At 40.7% G+C, this 20,855-nt stretch overlaps 1 protein-coding gene across 2 annotated transcripts in view; it reads left to right on the forward strand.

Annotated features, from left to right (window-relative positions):
- Positions 1–20,855, forward strand: part of STON1 (stonin 1) — a 50,364-nt gene that overhangs the window by 25,380 nt on the left and 4,129 nt on the right. For both annotated transcript variants that reach the window (XM_027072497.2, XM_027072498.2), the window contains exons 2-3: positions 9,613–11,587; positions 19,493–19,695. In XM_027072497.2, the coding sequence (XP_026928298.1) occupies positions 9,658–11,587; positions 19,493–19,695 (2,133 nt within the window). In that variant the 5' untranslated portion in view covers positions 9,613–9,657. The remainder of the gene's footprint in view (positions 1–9,612; positions 11,588–19,492; positions 19,696–20,855) is intronic.

Consider the following 20,855-nt stretch of genomic DNA (forward strand, 5'->3'; position numbering starts at 1 on the left):
CGATTTAAAATTATTCGATCAAAAACGTATTGAACTGCATAGTGATGTCAGATATTTGTAGACAATGTGGAAGATGTCCTAATGAATGAGACATAATCCCTCCCTGCAAAAGCTTCAGTCTGACTCACAAACTTGATAATCATTAGCCTCAATTCTTTTTGGTGAGGTAATTATTCCATACCAGTGCTGCTTTTTCATAAGCTTATTGCAAGTAATTTGCAGTATTGCTAATAATATATAAGGTGTTGCTATTTTTGAAAGATTTGCTTTTTAAAACAATTTAGAATAAATTCATTATCTCCACAATACTCTCATAAGAATTCCAGGATGATTTCTTTAGTGGCAGAAAGGGGTGGAGTCTCGGATTTTATGTAAGTGTGGACTTTCTTGTGTTTCCTATGGCCTGTGGCCTACCTTTGCTGATCCAACATTTAGAAAGGTGGGGATAATTATTTCAGGACGTCCCTCGATATTTTGGGGGTTGTTAAACTCTGGGTACACCCAAGAGAATGTGCTAGGCTTCTGAATGCCATCTGTCATATGTGTTGAGGTAAAAGGTTGAAAACCACTGTCTATCTACATCCTTGTTGTTCCCAGTGTCAGTAGGCATGTGCACTTTTAATTTGTTCTTGAATTCAATGTATTCGGCAGTGCAAAAGAATGTCTGATAGTTTTTTTTTTATTAAAAAAATTTTTTTTAAGTGTTTATTTTTGAGAGAGAGAGAGAGAGCGAGCACGAGCAGGGTAGGGGCAGAGAGAGAGGGAGACAGAGAATCCGAAGCAGGCTCCAGGCTCTGAGCTGTCAGCACAATGCCCAACATGGGATTCGAACCCATGAACCATTAGATCATGACCTGAGCCAAAGTCAGGTGCCCAACCGACTGAGCCATCCAGGTACCCCAAAGGATGTCTAATAGTTATAGGAGAAGCAAACACTCCCCTAGAAACCTTCAAACCTCAGAGATTGGTTTCTAGAAGCTTCCACCATAAGACATTATTCTTTCCTATCTGCACCTCATTCAGAGTCTTGGTGTCTTGTCCTATCTCTGTATTTCGTCTGGCATTGTCTTCCAGGAGTTAGCAAGATAGTCCAGATTGACTGAAAACAGATCTCTGGAAGGATTAGGGCATGTGGGGTAGGATGTAGTCCACACCTGAGGAAAAAAAACACAGAAGCCAATGAGAGGAACCTTTATTTTGGAGGAAGGCAGCTGGGGACGTAGTGCCAGGGGTCCTGAGTTCCCAGTTCTGCACTAAATGGAACCTGGACTTTAGAGAAGGTGCCCCCAATGCTGTGGTCTATACTCTGGGTTGTCATAAATTAAAAAAAATTTTTTTCTTGTTTTAATATTTGTTTATCAAGAGACAGAGAGAGACAGAGCATGAGCATGGGAGGGGCAGAGAGAGGGGGAGACACAGAATCCGAAGCAGGCTCCAGGCTCTGAGCTGTCAGCACAGAGCCCGATGCGGGGCTCGAACTCACAAACTGCGAGATCATGGCCTGAGCCAAAGTCGGACACTTAACTGACTGAGCCACCCAAGCACCCCTGGGTTGTCATAAATTTAAATGAGATGTTGCCTGTGACAGGGCTCTGTAAATGGTAGGATTTAGGGTGCCCTGGGAGGCATAGACACATATTGACATCCTGCCTCATTTGCAATGCAGAAAAAATCCTGAGGTTAAATAGGTGTTGCTGCTTGAGTACTTTTGGTTCCAGTGTCTTGAAGGAGATGGTGAAGTTGCAGATGACTAAGGCAGGACATATTCATGACCTCTCCACTCTGGGCTACTGCATCCCTCCCTGAGACCCAGAGGGCCTTGGACAGACCAAGGCTCTGGAAAGGATGTGGCTGTTTCCCTGCTGAAGGTGGGGGTGAGTTAGGGAAGGAAGAAGGAAAGCCTTAGATGGAATCGATTCTAGTCGTTGACTTTGGGAAAAATGATGGTGGGGGCTTTGAGACTAGAATAGAAAGATGAGGTCATATACAAGGAAGGGGCAAAAGAGGTCAGAGAGAAATGAAATGAGTGTGAAGAGGATTGATAAGGAAGGGCAGCAAGAGGGATACGGAAGAGGAGCAAGAAGAGAATAGTGGGAAACACACCTGCACTTGACCACAGGGAGCCAGAGCCTTAGCCCCTCATCCCAGGAGCATCCAAGTCCCACCTTTTAAACAGGGACAAAGGTTTGCGCTCATATTGGGCACAATGCAGAATTCCGTTTGGTTGTATTAAACTCACGATACATTTGCTAAGTGCCTTCTATGGAAGAATCCTGCATACAGGGGAAGAGTATACTTTGCATAGATTTTTGTGTTTAAGGTAGGAGTTTTCTTGCAAGGTGTTCTCTTTAAAGTTCAAGGGTCACTTAAAAGGTCATGGAATTGATTTCTCTGGTTTATGGAAATCACTTTTTTTGATAATATGCAAAAGCTCTGATAAAACCAGTATCACTGCTCGAAATTTTGAAGATAGCAGTGGAAAACAGATGAGGCAAAACGTTTTCTGTAGATCAGAATAAGATTCCATCCAAAGCGTACTTATTTCTTCTCTTGGTCTTCTCTTTTTCTTTCTTTTTAATAAACCCAACTAACATAAATATTTACACAATCTCTCACCCTAAAGAGAATGGAATGGGATGGGTCAAGAAACATTGCTGCTGATTTCCTGCCTCTGTGCCTCCTGGTGGTATCCCATTGAAACAGGCTGTGCCTGCTTGGAAGGGAAAGTGCTTTGTGGAACTCCAGCCCAAGGGCAGTGACAGTGAAATGCCCTCCAGAGAGAGCCAGCTGGCCTGGACTGCTGCTCTACTGTGTGTTTTTGTGCCCTCAGGAATGTGCGGATTTAGCAAATGACAACAGTGAATGTGCCCTGTCCCCAGTGGAGCCCCAGGCTTGCTCTCTCTGTGTTGGCTCTTTTCCAGGCTTGAATGATTGCACTGGTAGAGCCCTCATTATCCACAAGGGGAAGCGGGAAGGCTGGCTGGAGGGAGAAAAATACGCCTTTCTCATGGCTGTGTTCCAGCAGGTTTTGAGTTTTCATGTCAGTACATCTCATGGAGTTTTTCTCTCTGTCAGTTCGGAAGTTTGGTCAAAACTCCCAGCAGTAGCACAATTTCTGCTTTTGAAAAAAATTTCGGTTGGATGTCAACCACCATAGAATTATTTTAGAGTGGGAAAGGACTTACCTTAGAGATGATTCTACTCGAATCACTGAATGTCCAGAGTGGCTTTGCCCCATAGCTGGTGAGTGACAGAGCAGCACCCAGCATTCAGGGTACCCAACCCCCCAGGTCTGTGCTGTGGCCTATACAGCTCATTGCCTCTGATGCCATTAGAATGATCTCAATAGTTTATATTGTATTAGCTCAGGATGAAGTGATCTGTGCTCAAATCCTGGTTCTTTCCAAAGTTAGGTATATACCCGAGAAAAATGATCACACCAAAACTTATATATAACTTATACAAAAACTTACTTATTCATAATAGCTAAAAAAATAGAAATAAACCAAATGCCCATCAACTGATGAATGGATAAACAAAATGGGGACTATCTTCACAATGAAATGTTATTCAGCCACCAAAAGGAATGAAGAAGTACTGATACATGCTACAACACAGATGAACTTTGAAAACATTATGCCAAGTGAGAGAAATCAGACATAGAAGGCCGTATGTTGTAAATCCTATCTATATAAAATGTTCAGACCAGGCAACTTAGAAAAGTAGATTAGTGGTTGTCAGGACTTGGGGGTAGGGGTGGGGAGAAAGGGGAGTGACTGCTAATAGGTACAGGTATATTTTGGGGGTGATAAGAACATTCTGGAAATAGTGGTGATGGCTATACAACTCTGAATATACTAAACACTACTGAATTGTCATTTTTTTTTAAAAGGATAAATTTTAGTGTGTGAATTGTATCTTAATAAAGTTGTTATTAAAAAAAATCTTAGTTCTGTCTCTTATCAGTGGGACAGCTTTAGGCAATGACTCTAAACCCAAGTGATCTCAGCTATGAAATGGAAATGATATATACCTCCCAGGGTTGTTTTGATAAATTAGGTCATGAATCTCAAAATGTTTCAAACCTATAAACCTCACATATTTGGGGGGCTGTCAATAGGTTATAGGTTCATTATAAATTGGGTTTCTATCTTCTGTATTTTCTGCAACACTAGTAAGGGCTGACTACACAGTCCTCATTCATATACTTCTTGAATTGATGAAAAAGTGTTGTAGGTTTTTTTTAGTGGTGGTAAAAAATAACAAATTTTTAACAATTTGTTTACCCTCTTAACATTTTTAAGTGTATAGTTCAGTATTATTAACTATATGCACACTGTTTTACAACAAATTTCTAGAACTCTTTCATCTTACACAACTACAACTCTGTACCCATTGAACAGCCACCCCCTTCCCCTCTCCTCGCCCCACCCCACCATTCTCCTTTCTGCTTCTATGCATTTGGTCTCTCTCCTTCTCTCTCTCTCTTTTTTGCATTTGACTACTTTAGATACCTCATGTAAGTGGAATCATAGAGTATTTGCCTTTTTGTGACTGGCTTGTTTCATTTAACATAATGTTCTTAAGGTTCATTTATGTTATGGCATGTGCCAGAATTTCCTTACTTTTTAAGGCTGAATAATATTCATTGTATGTATATATACCACATTTTCTTCACCCATTCATCAGGCGATGGACATTTAGGTTGTTTCCACCTCTTGGCTGTTGGGAATAATGCTGAAATGAACAGAAGAGTGCAGATATCTCTTGGAGATCCTGTTTTCAATTTTCTTGGATAAATTTACATAAGTGGGATTGCTGGCTCATATACATGGTAGTTCTATTTAAAAAATTTTGAGGGGCCTCTATGCTGTTTTCTCAGTTCCCACCAACAATCCACAAGGGTTCTAATTTCTCCACATCCTTGTCAACACTTGTTATTTTATGTTTTTTGTTTGGTTTTGTTTGGTTTTATTTTGGGTTCATTTTGGTAATGGCCATCCTAACATGTATAAGGTGATATTGTGGTTTTGATTTGCATTTCCCTGGTGATTAGTGATGCTGAGCATCTTTTAATATACCTGTTGTCCATTTGTGTGTGTTCTTTGGAGAAATGTCTACTCAAGTCTGTTGCCCATTTTTAAATTGTTGTTGTTGTTGTTGTTATTGAGCAGTAGTTTCTTATACCTTTTGGATTTAAACCCTCATCAGATATATGGTTTGTAAATATTTTCTCCCATTCCATGGATTTTCACTCTGTTAATTGGTTCCTTTTCTGTACAGAAGCTTTTTAGTTTGATGTAGTCCCACTTGTCTATTTTTGCTTTTGTTGCTTGTACTTTTGGTATCCTGTCCAAGAAATCATTGCCAAGACCAAGCTTTTCCTCTTGTTTTTTTTTAATAGGAGTTTTATAATTTCAGGTTTTATGTTTAAGTCTTATGCTTTTGTTTCTTGTACTTTTGGTACCCTATCCAAGAAATCATTGCCAAGACTAATGTCATCAAACTTTTCCTCTTTTTTTTTTTTTTATAGGAGGTTTATAATATCAGGTCTTATGTTTAAGTCTTAACGTTTATAATCCATTTATAATTATTTTTTGTGTATGATATAAAATAAGGGTCCAATGTCATTTTTTTTTATTACATGTGGATATCTGTTTTCCCAACACAGTTTGTTGAAGAGACTATCCTTTCCTCATTGTATAATCTTGGCACCTTTGTTGAGGATCATTTGACCTTGTGTGTGGGTTTATTTCTGGAATTAATATTCTGCTCCATTGGTCTCTTTATCTGCCTTTATGCCAGTACTATACTGTTTTGAGTACCATAGCTTTGTAATATGTTTCAAAGTTAGAGTGTGTAAAGCCTCCACCTTTATCTTTCTCAAGATTGTTTTGGCTATTCAAAGACCTTTGAGATTCGATATGTATTTTATGATTGTTTTTTCTATTTCTGCAAAATGTCATTTTGATAGGGATTGCACTGAATCTGTAGATTGCTTTGGGTAGTGTGGACATCTTAACAATATTAAGTCTTCCTATTTATGAATGTGAGATATCTTTTTGTTTATGTCTTCTTTAATTTCATTCAGCAACATTACTTTGTAGTTTTCAGTGTAAAAGTCTTTTGCCCCTTTAAAAAAAAAACAGGGGCGCCTGCATAGCTCAGTCTGACTCTTGCTTTTGGCTCAGGTTATCGTCTTGTGGTTCATGAGTTCAAGCCCCCACATCACGCATGAAGCCTGCTTGGGGTTTTCTCTCTCGACTGCCCCTTCCTCTCCCCTTCCCCACTTGTGTGTGCACATGCATGCTATCTCTCTCAAATACACTTAAAAAGAAGTCTTTTGGGGCACTTGGGTGGCTCAGTTGGTTGAGTGTTCAACTTTGGCTCAGGTCATGATCTCAAGGTTCATGAGTTCGAGCCCAGCATCAGGCTCTGTGCTGACAGTGCAGAGCCTGCAGCCTGCTTCAGATTCTGTGTCTCCTTCTCTCTCTGACCCTTCCCTGCTCATGCTCTGTCTCTGTCTCTCAAAAATATTAAAAAAAAGTCTTTTGCCCTTTTTTGTTTATTTCTAAGTGTTTTATTTATTTATTTTTTGATCCTATTGTACATGGGATTGTTTTCTTAATTTCGTTTTTGGATTGTTAATTGTATGTGTATAGAAATGCAACTTATTTTTGTTTGTTGATTTTGTATCCTGCAACTTTAATTTGTTTATCAGTTCTAACGTGTGTGTGTGTGTGTGTGCGCACGTGTGTGGAATTATTAGGGCTTTCTACATATAAGGTCAGATCATCTATAAACAGACAAAATATAACTTCTTCCTTTTTAATTTAGTTGCCTTTTATTTCTTTTTCTTGCCTAATTGCTCTTGTTAAGACTTCCAGTACTGTGTGAATAGAAGTGGCAAGAGTGAGCATCTTTGCCTTGTTCCTGATTTTAGAGGAAAAGCTTTCAGTTTTTCACCATTGAGTATGCTGTTAGTTACCATGGGCTTTTCATAGATGGCCTTTATTAGGTTAAACTAATTTCCTTCTATTCCCAGTTTGTTGAGTGGTTTCTTATCATGAAAAGGCATTAGATTTTGTCAGGTGCTTTTTTTTTGTATTTATTGAGGTGATCATGTGATATTTATCCTTTGTTCTGTTGATGTGATGTATTGCTGTGTTGATTTTCATATGTTGGAAGTATCCTTGCATCACAAGGATAAATCCCACTTGGTGATAGTGTATGATCCTTTTAATCTGCTGTTGAAGTTGATTTGCTAATATTTTGTTGAGGATTTTGCATTCATGAGGGATATTGGCCTGTAGTTTTCTTTTCTTGTAGTGTCTTTGGCTTTGGTGTCAGAGCAATGCTGGCCTCATAAAATGAGTGTGAAAGTGTTCCGTCCTCTTCAGTTTCTTGGAAGAGTTTGAGAAGGATTGGTGTTAATTCTTCTCTAAATGTTTGGTAGATTCTCCAGTGAAACCATCTGGGTCTGAGCTTTTATTTTTTGGGAGGTTTTGACTACCACTTCAGTCTCTTTACTAATTACAGATCTGGTCAGATTTCTTGTTATTTTATGATTCAGTCATTGTCGGTGTATGTTTCTAGGAATTTGTCCATTTCTTCTTGGTTATCCACATTGTTGGCGTATAGTTGTTCATAATGGTCAATAATAAAATAATAAAATAATCATTTATTTTATTTCTGTGACATAAGTTTTTTTTAATTCTTTGTAATGTTTATTTATTTTTGAGAGAGAGAGAGAGAAAAAGCGTGAGCTGGGGAGGGGCAGAGAGAGAGAGAGAGAGAGGGAGAGACAAAGAATCCAAAGCAGGCTCCAGGCTCTGAGCTGTCGGCACAGAGTCTGATGCAGGGTCCGAACCCACAAACTGTGAGATCATGACTTGAGCCAAAGTCGGATGCTTACCCCTGAGCCACCCAGGCGCCCCTCTGTGACATAAGTTTAATGTCACATCTTTCATTTCTGGCTTTGAGGATTTTCTCTTTTTTTCTCCATCTAGCTAAAAGTTTGTCAATTTTGTTGATCTTTAAAAAAAAAAAAACAACTCTTAGTTTTCCTTTTTTTTCTATTTTATATTCTCTACTCCATTTACTTCTGCCATAATGTTTATTCTTTCTTTACTTCCTTTAACTTTGGGCTTAGTTTGTTTTTCTAGTTCCTTGAGCTGTAACATTAGGTTGTTTATCTGAGATCTTTTTTAATAATAAACTCCACTCTTTCTATTGCTTTTGCTACATCCATAAGTTTTGGTTTGTTGTGTTTTCACTTTGCTTACCTCAAAATATTTTCTGATTTCCCTTTTGATTCTTCTTTGGCCTATTAGTTGTTCAAGAGTGTGTTGTTCAATTTCTACATTTGTGAATTTTCCAGTTTTCCTCCATCTGTTGATTTCCAGTTTCATTCTGATGTGGTCAGACAGGATATTGTGTATGATTACAGTCTTCTTAAATTTGTTAAGACTTGTTTTGTGACATAACACGTGATCTGTCCTGGAGGATGTTTTGTGTATGCTTACGAAGAACATGTATTCTTTAAAAAAAAATTGTTTTTAACGTTTATTTACTTTTGAAAGACAGAGAGAAACAGGGTATGAGCAGGGGAGGGGCAGAGAGAGAGGGAGATACAGAATCCTAAACAGGCTCCAGGCTCTGAGCTGTCAGTAGTGCAGGGTTAGAACTCATGAACCGTTAGATCATGACCTGAGTCGAAGTTGGAAGCTCAACCAACTGAGCCACCCAGGTGACCCAAGAACATATATTCTGCTGCTGTTGTGTGGAAATGTCCACTTGGTCTGTTGTGTTGTTCAAGTCCTCTGTTTCTTTGTGGATGTTCTATCCATTATTGAAAATGGAGGATTGAAATTCTGATATTATTGTGTTGCTATTACTGTCTTCAGTTTTTTAATGTTTGTTTCATATATTTGGGTGCTCTGATGTTGGCTTTATATATACTTGTAATTGTTATATCTTCCTGGTGAACGGGCCCTTTTATCATTATATATGTTCTTCATTGTCTCTTGTGACAGTTTTTGATGTAAAGTCTATTTTGTCCAATGTTAGTATGGCCACTCCTGCCTACTCTCATTTTGTTTCTGTTTGTATAGAATATTTTTTTACATCCTTTTACTTTCAACTGAAAGTGTGTCCTTAAATCTCAAATGAGTCTCTAGTACACAGCATATGGTTAGATCTTGCATTTTTTAAAAAAATCCATTTAGCCATCAGAAGTATTACAGTTCTTAAACATTTATTTGAACTCAGTCAATCTGTAAATCTTGTTGCTTTTATTTTTATTCTTTTGTTTTTGAACTTTTATTTGTGGCAACATTTTATTTTATTTTATTTTATTTTATTTATTTATTTATTTATTTATTTATTTATTTATTTATTTATTTGTTTATTTATTTATTTTGTAAGTAAGCTCTATGCCCAGAATGGGGGCTTCAACTCATGATCCCGAGATCAAGAGTGGCATGCTCTACTGACTCAGCCAGCCAGGTGCCCCTGGTTGCTTTTAAATCACCTATTTCTCAGAACTAAAGTAACTGGAATTTTCTCCTCCTCCTCATTTAATATTCTTATTATCTCTTTCTCCTTTAACAGACACCATATCTGATTCATTGACAAGACCACAATCTGATTCCAAAGATGTGTTCCACAAACCCAGGCAACTGGGTCACATTTGATGATGACCCTGCTTTTCAATCTTCTCAAAAGTCAAAGAATTTACCTCTGGAGAATCAAGGCATTTGTAGGCCAAATGGACTTAAGCTGAACCTCTCTGGTGCTAAGGAGTTTCCCAGTGGATCTTCCTCTGCCAGCAATACCCCCCTCTCCTCTCCCATCATAGACTTTTACTTTAGTCCAGGACCTCCAAGTAACTCTCCTCTTTCTACACCTACGAAGGACTTCCCAGGTATTCCTGGCATCCCCAAAGCAGGGACTCATATGCTTTATCCTATCCCAGAATCATCCTCAAACAGTCCACTTACAATATCAGGAGCAGGCTCTTCCTTATTGCCTAGCAAACCAACTTGTTTATCCCATGCTTCCTTACCCAGTGACCACTCATGTACACATCCAGCTCCCAAAGTGGGTCTTCTGGAAGAAGTTAGCCCTCCCCAGGCTGAAAGCCTAGGGTTTCAAAGTGATACTCCCCAGTTTCAGTATTTTCGGGAGGACTGTGCTTTTTCAAGTCCATTTTGGAAAGATGAAGGCAGTGCTTCCCAGTTCATCTTTGACCCTCCAGGAAGCAGAAAGGCTTACCCACCAAGAGACAAAGAGATGCCTATCGATCAAAAAAGCTTAAATCAGTGTTCACTCAACTATATCTGTGAGAAGCTTGAACATCTTCAATCAGCTGAGAACCAAGACTCATATGGAAATTTGTCTATGCAGTCTCTGTATGGTGAAGACACTGCCTCTTCCTTTGTCCCCCCCATGCTCTTCAGGAGTCAGCCAAAACCCGGATGGTCTTTTATGTTGAGAATTCCTGAGAAGAAGAACATGATGTCTTCCCGTCAGTGGGGACCAATTTTTCTAAAAGTCTTACCTGGAGGAATTTTGCAAATGTATTATGAGAAGGGGTTAGAAAAACCATTTAAGGAGTTACAGCTCGATCCACATTGCAGGCTTTCTGAACCAAAAGTTGAGAACTGTAGTGTGGCAGGAAAAATCCATACTGTGAAGATTGAACATGTGTCTTACACAGAAAAAAGGAAATACCATTCTAAGACAGAAGTAGTTCATGAACCAGACATCGAACAGATGCTGAAGTTGGGGTCCACAGAGTACCATGATTTCCTTGACTTCCTGACTACTGTGGAGGAGGAGCTGACAAAGCTGCCAGCTGGTTCAAAACCAAAAAAGAACTATGAGGAACAAGAAATTTCCCTAGAAATTGTGGACAACTTTTGGGGCAAAATCACTAAAGAAGAAGGAAAATTGGTTGAAAGTGCTGTCATAACTCAGATCTATTGCCTCTCTTTTGTAAATGGGAACACAGAATGCTTTTTAACCTTGAATGACCTCGAGCTGCAGAAGCGAAACGATCGCTACTTTGAAAAAGACCCAGAAAAGAAGGGGATTGATATTCTCGACTATCATTTTCATAAGTGTGTGAAAGCACAAGAATTCGGGCAATCAAGAATCATTAAGTTTGTACCGCTGGATGCCTGCCGGTTTGAACTGATGCGTTTTAAGACTTTGTATAACGGGGAGGATCTTCCCTTTTCCCTGAAGTCTGTAGTGGTTGTCCAGGGGGCATATGTGGAGCTTCAGGCCTTTGTCAACATGGCCCCATTGGCTCAGAGATCTTCCTCTGCCAGTTCCTTGAGGTCCTGTGACAACATAATGATACACTTTCCTGTCCCATCACAGTGGATCAAGGCCCTCTGGACCATGAACCTCCAGAGGCAGAAGTCCCTGAAAGCCAAAATGAACCGCCGGGCATGTCTAGGGAGTTTACATGAACCTGAATCAGAACCTGTTATACAGGTCACTGTGGGGTCAGCAAAATATGAGAGTGCCTACCGGGCCGTGGTATGGAAGATAGACCGGCTTCCTGATAAAAATTCAAGTAAATATTCAATACCCCAAGTTGATTTTCACATGAAATAGCTTAAACGTTTTCACTTGTCTCCTTGGGTTGAAACCAGGCTGAGATAGATAACTTCAGTCCATTGAGGCCTTGCTTACATCGCCTGGTAGGAGGTGGAACATTTAGTCAAACAGCTGATTTATTTTTGTTCTCTGTGCCTATTTCTACCAGATAAGTTTACCTTAAAACAAATTTTTTAATACCATAAAAAAAAATCCTGAGCTAAGATTTTGTTGTGAATGGTGGCACTGAGGGAAAATTTCTAGTTGGTCTTTTTGACATCAACCACCAACCTCAAATATTAAAAATATTGCTCACAGAGCTAAGATTCCCCAATTAACCTTTAAAGATCTCTCATCTGTGAATATACCTGAACTTTTTTTGTATTCTCAGCCAGTACCACATTCTCCTTAGGTTTTTTTCCCTTCTATTTCAAAATAAGATTGCCTTTCAGTTTTACCCAAATTGATTTCATTAGCTGAATTAATTTGGCCATATTGGCTAGTTGTTTCGGAATTAAGTAGACAACAGCCCAAGCATTAAAAATTCAGTTAATTTTTAAATTTTTTTGCCAAGAAAACAATGAATCTAGAAATTCAGAACTTTAAAAATAGAGTCCTAGCACCGCATTTATTTCAGAATAGTAACTTAGTTGTGGGTGTATATAATAGAGCAAAAAAGCAAACTTTGAAATTAAGGCTGCTCCCTGTTTTAGTCCAGTTATTTCTAGCAGAACATTGGGTTATGGAGCTAATTTGGGGGATCTGAGTTGATGTATTCACTCATTCAGTCAAACCTTTATTGAGCACATCAGGTAAACCAAGTGCCACATTGGGTGCCGGGGCTAAAGATAAATAAGATCTGATCCCTGCTTCTAAGTAGTTCACAGCTGGTCTAGTCCTTCAGGGAAAATTAATTTCATTTTAGGACCCTTCAGGCTGTGGACTTCAGAAGAAGCATTTTTATTTGGGGCGGACCTATAGCAGTGTTTCTCAAACTTGGCTGTATGTTAGGATAGCCTGAGAGCTTTCAAATAATTTTCATGTTCAGGCTCTACTCCATGCCAATTAAATTGGAATGTCTGAGGGAGGGGCCTAAGCACCTGTATGTTTCTAGGGCTCCCCAGGTGAACCTGATGTTTGCCAGGGTTGAGAGACACTGCTCTGCAGGCATTGCAGTGTTCTGGGGAAAGGAAGAGCAAGCTCCAGACTATGATGGATTTGAGGGGTAGCATGGACCATGTCTTTGGGGAGTGCAGGACCACCTTGTCTGACTTGCAGTTTGCTGGCTTAACACCTGTTTTCTGATTGTAGCTCGGGCAAGGGACAGGGCCCAGTAGGCGAGAGACACAGCCGGGTGGCTGAAGAGCCCCAGGCCCTTGTGCAAAAGGGAAGCCCCTGCGCAGTCGTCCTCCCTGACACCGCCCCCACTTCTCGGTTGATGGCGAATTCTGCTCTGCAGTGTTCTCATCACTCATATTAGTTACGGTTCTAGTCCCAAGGAACATCAAGGACAGCTCAGGCTTAAGGCAGGGTGAGGTGGTGATGGGGTGGCATGGTCACAATGGATGGCTTCTAGTGGTGCCTCCTGGTCAACTCCTGTGTGATGGGAATATCTTCCGTGACACAATCCACAGAGGTGATGTTTCCTGCCTTTTATAACTTTGCTGGAGAAGCAAGTTAAAACCATTCTCAGGTTATCTTCATCCTAGGGAAACAAGTTTTGAAGTTTTGAGTACAAAGTTCCAAATGATCTGTTCTCAAAGTCATCTGTGCTACTTTTAGATGAAAGGGGTTATAGAAATCATAATATTATTGCTTTTTATTTTGCTAAAGGCAAAGGGAAAGAGAGGAAGGCAGGCTGGAATACCTACTGTAATCTCCTCAACCCATACATGTCTCCTGATGTCTGGGTGATAACCTGACTCCTGATTATGCCTCAGAGAGGAGCACTAAGGGCTCATCCTGCTGGCCTGTCCAGGTGGGGTCAAGAGGGACGGGGGACAGGCTCACAAAGAACCCATTCCAGCTGTTCTGCCTCAGAGCAGACACTCCTGCTAGACCCAATCAGGGCAACCATGCTTATTTTTCAAAGTGAGAACCCATAGGAATCATTTATTTGGAAGGAGAACAACATGTAAATGTTCTTGTGAAAATGATCCTGTTTATAACCTGTATTTTCCCAGAGCTAATGGTATAGTTAATTGATTCATTCACCAAGAATTTATTGAGAAGAAGACCCATTCATTCCACAAACTTCCTGTAGGTACTGGCTCTGTGCTGGGTGCTTGGGAGACAGATGCAGACATGCTTCCCACTTCCAGAAACGTAGCAGCCTAGTAGGGGAGACTGACCCGGAAGCAAGTATGAAAATACACTATGTGGAAGTGTGCTGTATGCTAGGCATGTACAAATGTATGTAGTAGGGATTCCAGAGAAAGGAGTGATAAACTGCAGGGGACACTAGAGTTAAACCTGGTGTGGAAGAATCAGTAGGATTCTATCAGGGATAGAAAAAGCAGAATCAGACATGTAGGTGGGGGATCTTAGTTATCTTTTGGGACTGAGGCAGGAAGGACGCTGTGAGCCATGCCTTGGGGTATGAAGTTTGTCAGCAGGGCTTCTGGAGTGTTTTCAGGCACTACTGTGACAGAATCATCCATGTTTCATCCATCCTTTCTGTTTTAGGAAGTCAGGCGTACAATGCAGAGGAGAAATTCAGGAGCAGATTATAGACATAGGGAGGCCTGATGAACAATGCCAGTGGCAGTGGGAGCACCCAGAAGGAGTGAGGGATGGGTGAGAAATTCAGAGGAGGTGCCCCCATGAAAACGACAGATTACCTGTGGGTATGGGGGACAGAAGGGGTGCAAGGAGGTTGAGGGCTCTGGCTTTGGTGAATAGGTGATCCATAGTGCCATTGGCTGAGATCACTTGGGATCCTCTCTTTACTCCTTTTAAAATCTGTTTCTCAGCCCTGGCAGCATATTCGAGTCCTTACAATCATTAGAGCTTTAAAAACAGACCCGTATTTAGGCCCCATCCTGACCAATCAGGCTCTGTGGGAATGAGGCCCACATACTGGTGCTTGTAAAAGGCATGCAGCCAGGGTTGAGAACCCCTGACCTGGTAGCTCTGCTGTGACACCTGTTCTGGTCCTCTAGGCACAGGTCCTTCCCCCCTGCTCTGTGTCCCTGGGTCTCCTTGAGTCTTTCTTGCCTACCACCCACATTTGATAGCAGCTAAGCTCGCTATGAACAGTTACGAGAGTGGATGTTCCCAGAGAGGCTGGCCTTCAGGAATTCTAGAAGACGGTCATAGCACCAGGCATTCCAGTCAATTATATGGTGATAATTCACAGAACAAATCCTTTGGGATCAAAGATGCTGTGTTCAGATCAGATCTGTGGGCCAAAAGGGGGCCTAGACAAAAGGCAGGGGGGCTGTGTCAGGTGCAGTCTAGAGGGGCAGGGAGAAGCTGGGCTGGAGCAGGACACTGGTGATCCTGTGGTCTGTCTGTCATGTGGCTTCACCATGTGGGTGGGGAGGGTAATGCAAAGACTGAGAGGGTGCCTGGCAATTTGCCTGTGGAGGAGAAGTGTAGAAAGAGTAAGGTTGGGGCAGAGAGGAAATCTTTATCCTAAGACAGTGCTTCTTTTTTTTTTTTTTTTTAATTTTTTTCCAACGTTTTTTTATTTATTTTTGGGATAGAGAGAGACAGAGCATGAACGGGGGAGGGGCAGAGAGAGAGGGAGACACAGAATCGGAAACAGGCTCCAGGCTCTGAGCCATCAGCCCAGAGCCCGACGCGGGGCTCGAACCCACGGACCGCGAGATCGTGACCTGGCTGAAGTCGGACGCTTAACCGACTGCGCCACCCAGGCGCCCCTGACAGTGCTTCTTAAACTTTTGTGTGCATGTGAATCGCTTTTAATTTGAATTATTAAAAAAAATGTTTATTTATTTTGACAGCGAGAGAGAGAGAATGAGCCAGGGAGAGGCAGAGGGAGAGGGAGAATCCCAAGCAGGCTCTGAGCTCAGATCCCAATGCTGGGCCCAACCTCATGACCATAAGATCATGATGTGAGCTGAAATCAAGAGTTGGACACTTAACTGACTGAGCCACCCAGGTGCCCTGTGAATCACCTTTTTAAAATGTAGACTGATGGGGCGCCTGGGTGGCTCAGTCGGTTAAGCTTCCGACTTCAGCTCAGGTCACGATCTCGCGGTCCGTGAGTTCGAGCCCTGCGTCGGGCTCTGTGCTGACCGCTCAGAGCCTGGAGCCTGTTTCGGATCCCTCTCTCTCTGACCCTCCCCCGTTCATGCTCTGTCTCTCTCTGTCTCAAAAATAAATAAACGTTAAAAAAAAAGTTTTTAAATGTAGACTGAGGTCCCCTGAATCCCACACTGCTCAGGCGATACAAATGCTGCTGGCTCACGGGCCATGCAAAGAGTAGCAGATTATTTGAATGCATCTCTAGTTCTCTATACAATTTTTAAATCGATTGGGTGTTTAAAGAATAGGATCTTTTTAAAAAGTCTTTAAAACATTACCCTTTTTAAGCAAGTTTCTGAACACCCAGTACTATTAGAAAAAAATATTTTAAAACTGGAAACTGAAAGAGAATATATGAACTAGTCTACTAGTTTATATAATGCCTTTCCTCCTGTGAGTTTTTGAGATCAGGATTGACCTTTCCTTTTCACTTCCATGTGATTTCAAGGGAGGTGGGAAGGGCTACTGGCCTTTTACCAGCATTCCAGTGCTTAATATTCTTTTAACAAAGTGGGCAGGTCTTTGATTTCACAGCAAAGGATGGCCTGGTAGCCCCATCCTTTGTGGGGGTGGGGGTGGGGTGGGGAGGACAGATGGGAACACTGATTAGTCACAGGAGGTGCAGAGAGAGCATAGAATTAGAAAGGGGAGTGGGAGTGGTAAGGGGGGTGCCAATTAATATATCTGTCTCTTACCTTCCCATGTTACCAATTTTTAGAGAAAGCTTGCTTGTTTTCATGCTGTCATCTGCACATTGGTTGCCCTCTCCCCACTTGTGTCAGCCTCCTGCCATTCATTCCCTCCAACTCTCAACAATTCACTTCCAGATGTGAAATATTTTAGTTCAAGAAGGACCGTATACTTAGTAGACCGAGGTGGTTTGTGATTTACCTTCCCAGTCCGAAGAAATTTGGAGAGTAACCATTACCAAAGCCCTAGAGTGCCCCCTGCTGGAAACTACTGAGATAGATAACCTGATTTCCCTCTATCTTCTATTCATTTGTTCATGAATTTGACAAATATCCTTTGAGCCTTAAATGTGCCAGACATTGTGCTAAGGACAGATATGATACCTCTTTGCACAGAGATCAAAGTCTAAAGGGGGAGTGTGTGATTAAACACTGTAGAGTATTTAGAGTTTTAAAAAGCCAGGAAAAACATGCCAGAAAACTTGAAGGGAAAAATGCTCTCCTTTATCTTTTACCAATTTTTTAGGAAAGCAGGTAGAAAAAGTTTGTTTCTAACATTTTTGGAATACTACTAGGTCTTCAATGTGAGTAATCTCGAATGCAAAAGTTCCAAAAGAATTTTTTCCTTTAAAATGTGAATATCAGGGGCACCTGGGCACTCAGTCGGTTAAGTGTCCAACTCTTGGTTTTGGCTCAGGTCATGATCTCACGTTTGGTAAGATCGAGCCCTGCGTCAGGCTCTTTGCTGACAGTGCAGATCCTGCTTGGGATTTCCTCTCTCCCTCTCTCTCTGCCCCTCCCCTGCTCACTCACGTTCTTTCTCTCTTTCAAAAGAAACTTAAAAAAATATGACAGATTAAAAAAATAAAATGTGACTATCAAATTAGACCATCTCCAATATCATTTCCAGTCTGAAAGTATAGAATTCACGGTCCTTTCATTATCAAAATTGTAGTAGTTAAATAAAAATAGTGGATTTATAATTGAAGAGCATTTTGCAAAGTAATCATATGCAGCCAGCACTTCTGTACAGCTATAGTATACCATGGCTCTCATGCTCCACGTGTGCCCACTGGTTTGTTTAATCCTCCGAACAATCCTGTAAGGTTCATGTTATCATCACCAACATCATAACTCCCATTAAAAAAAATTTTTTTTTAATGTTCATTCATCTTTGAGAGACAGAGACAGAGCATGAGCGGGGAAGGGATAGAGAGAGGGAGACACAGAATCCAAAGCAGACTCCAGGCTCCGAGCTGTCAGCACAGAGCCCGACGCGGGGCTTGAACTCACGAACTGCAAGATCATGACCTGAGCCAAAGTCAGACGTTCAACCGACTGAGACACCCAGGCGCCCCTCATCACTCCCGTGTTTAGATGAGGAAACAGGCTCAGACAGACCAAGTAACTTGCCTAGGATTACAGCTATTAATTAGCAGAGTTGGGATTGGGCTGTGCACAATCTGGGTCCAGTGTTTGTGTTCTTAGCCACCGTGCCATAAAGGACCTAAGAGTGCCTGAATTAAGCTTAAATAAATTTACTGCCTCCTTGCTGCAGACTGCAGACTAGAAAGGGTAATGGATTATGGAATCTCCCCTGGGTGTGTATGTGTGTGAATAAAGTTCTCACTTGCCTGCAGTGATCTGGGTAGCTTAGAGCACCTCAGAGGCCGTGGCTGTCCTGCGCTACATGTAAGTGGTGGAGATGGCTAATGAGCAGCTGTTGGTTAATTGATTGATGACTTCTCAAGGCCTTTTACAGCCTTAGAATTCTATTAGTTTCTCTACAAGGAACAGGTTGTAAGGAGTGAAAGGCAATTTATCTTTTAAGAATTAAGTGGAATCCTTTAAACCCTTGTTTTTGTGCCTAGAGCTATATTCTGATGGAAGTGTTCTTTCTTGAGGTATGTCAGTGGTAAAGTAATTTAATCTGGCTTTTCAAATAACTGTCATCTCATACATTTATTTAAGTAAAGATAGCTGCGCTGGATATGTAGGTGCTGTGGACGACACAACAGAATCACACAACTTTGTAGAGTTACTACAGTGATTGCACTGAAAATATATATATTTTTTAATCTATGGTAACACGTGCACACACACACATACATACATGTTACACGGCCCCACTTAAAATCGTTGCGTATATCCAATATCCCTGGGTCTGGCACAGAGCCTGGCCTAGCACAGGCTAGATGCTCAATACATGGCAAATGGAATTAAGTGGAAACAAATACTAGATTGAAGCACTGAAAGCAAATATGCCTATCTCTACACCGTACATCCATTCCAGGCAAAGCTTTTGGAGGGTGAGCGAGAATTACCCTAGTAAAGAATAATCCATTCTACTGAAAAAAGAATTCTTGGCCTAGAGTAGTTTCCAAAATGTAATGCAATTTTTGTAAACTTTACTTTAAAAAGTTAGAAATTTTAATGATGTGATCCAATTTGGGCTGAAGTTTACCTTTGCATTATCTATCAAGAAACAGTGGTGAGAAAATGAATAAGTTAAGAATTATTGTAAGAGCTTATTCAGTCTACTTAAGGGAAAGAGTTTTTTTTTAAACACATTCCATGTATATTATAGCCAAATAATGATGCTTAATATAAATATTAGTCATATGTAATTAAAGAAACTTAATATGGTTTTAATTAAAAACACTTTAGGAGTTAATATATCATATATATAGTAATGAGTTTGTACTTCTTTTAAAGCTAGTAGTTATAAAATGCAGATAGATTTCCCCTAGTTGGTGCAAAATTGTGAATTTTGATGGTATGTTGTTTAAATGGAATTTATGCCACTTTCATTATAGTGCTAACAGAATTGTTTATTAAGGAGAGGGATGGATACTTCTTATGCTTAGGAGAAATGTTCAATGGCCATTGAAATCCTTTGATCATTTGCTTTTTTCTTCAAGGTCCTGATCATCCCCATTGCTTGTCATACAAACTAGAACTTGGATCAGACCAAGAAATTCCCTCTGATTGGTATCCATTTGCTACTGTTCAGTTTGGAATGCTTGACACCTGTGCCTCAGGGACAGAGGTCAGGTCTCTGGGTGTGGAGAGTGATTTCCAGCCACAGAAACATGTTCATCAGAGAGCTTGCTACAACATTCAGGTATATCCCAAAGCTCTTTGGTTGAAGTTGAAGCTTCTGGAGCTGTGGCCTAATTTGGCATTAGATATTTGTTTTGCCCTTTTGAGTGACTGTGTATATGTATATGTATGTGTGTTTATGTGACCTAGAAAAGAGCCCCGTCCTGGAAACCTGATGGTCACCAGTAAGCCAAGTTTCTCTCAGTTCTAGAAAATGTCAGGAGCTTGAGCACCAGTGTCACTTAATTCAGCACTCGATGAAAAACAGGGCGTTAAAAACAAATTCACATTCCAGAAGCATCTTTGTAATAAAAATTATGTTAGAATAACATTTCGCAAGATGTGTTCTATGGAACACACATAGTGATCCAAGAGAAAAGTAAGTTGGGGAATGCTATACACTAAATTAATGCTAAGTGAAGGCTCTGAGAAGTCCTGCAATAAAGAAACTTGTTAGACTTAACTCAGTTTCTCCCAACTCATTGCTTATTGAATCTTGTCTCTATGGGCATGTACATGTGGAACACCTGTCAGTATCTTCTGGAATAGTATTCTGTGGAGCACCCTTTGGGAAATACTGAGTTATTCTACCAATGTTAAGTGTTTACCATCATCTCTTCTGCATTTTTATGCCAGATGAGTTAAAGAGTGACATACACTTGCATCTGTTTCTTTCTTTCTTTCTTTCTTTCTTTCTTTCTTTCTTTCTTTCTTTCTTTCTTTCTTTCTTTCTTTCTTTCTTTCCTTGCACCTATTTCTAAACTTGCTTTTCCTTTTCATCTTCAAAGTTAGTAAATAATAGAGGTAACTTCTGTCACATATTTCCCCCAGTGTGTCTTGAAATGGTGTGATTATATAAGACATCATCAACACCAATGGGTGGGTTTATGATATACTAATAGAATTCAGGGTTTTTTCTTTATTTTGGATCATCTGTTTATAAGCCGATATGTTTGGGACCAGTGATTTTTTTTTTCTATTGATAAAATTAATTATGGGTGAGTACCATTGTGTGCAGCCCCTTTGGGATGGAAGGACTTAGTCCCTCAGCAGCTGGGAATTGCCCTGCTGAAGAAAGCTGCCTTGGCCTGGGTCACACCCCCTTCCTGGTGGATGCAGGTGTATTAAGACCCTCTTGCCTCAGCTTGGGTTAACTCTGCAGCCCTCCTAGCTCCAGCTCAC

This window comes from Acinonyx jubatus, chromosome A3 (genome assembly GCF_027475565.1).
Source record: "Acinonyx jubatus isolate Ajub_Pintada_27869175 chromosome A3, VMU_Ajub_asm_v1.0, whole genome shotgun sequence".
NCBI lineage: Eukaryota > Metazoa > Chordata > Mammalia > Carnivora > Felidae > Acinonyx > Acinonyx jubatus.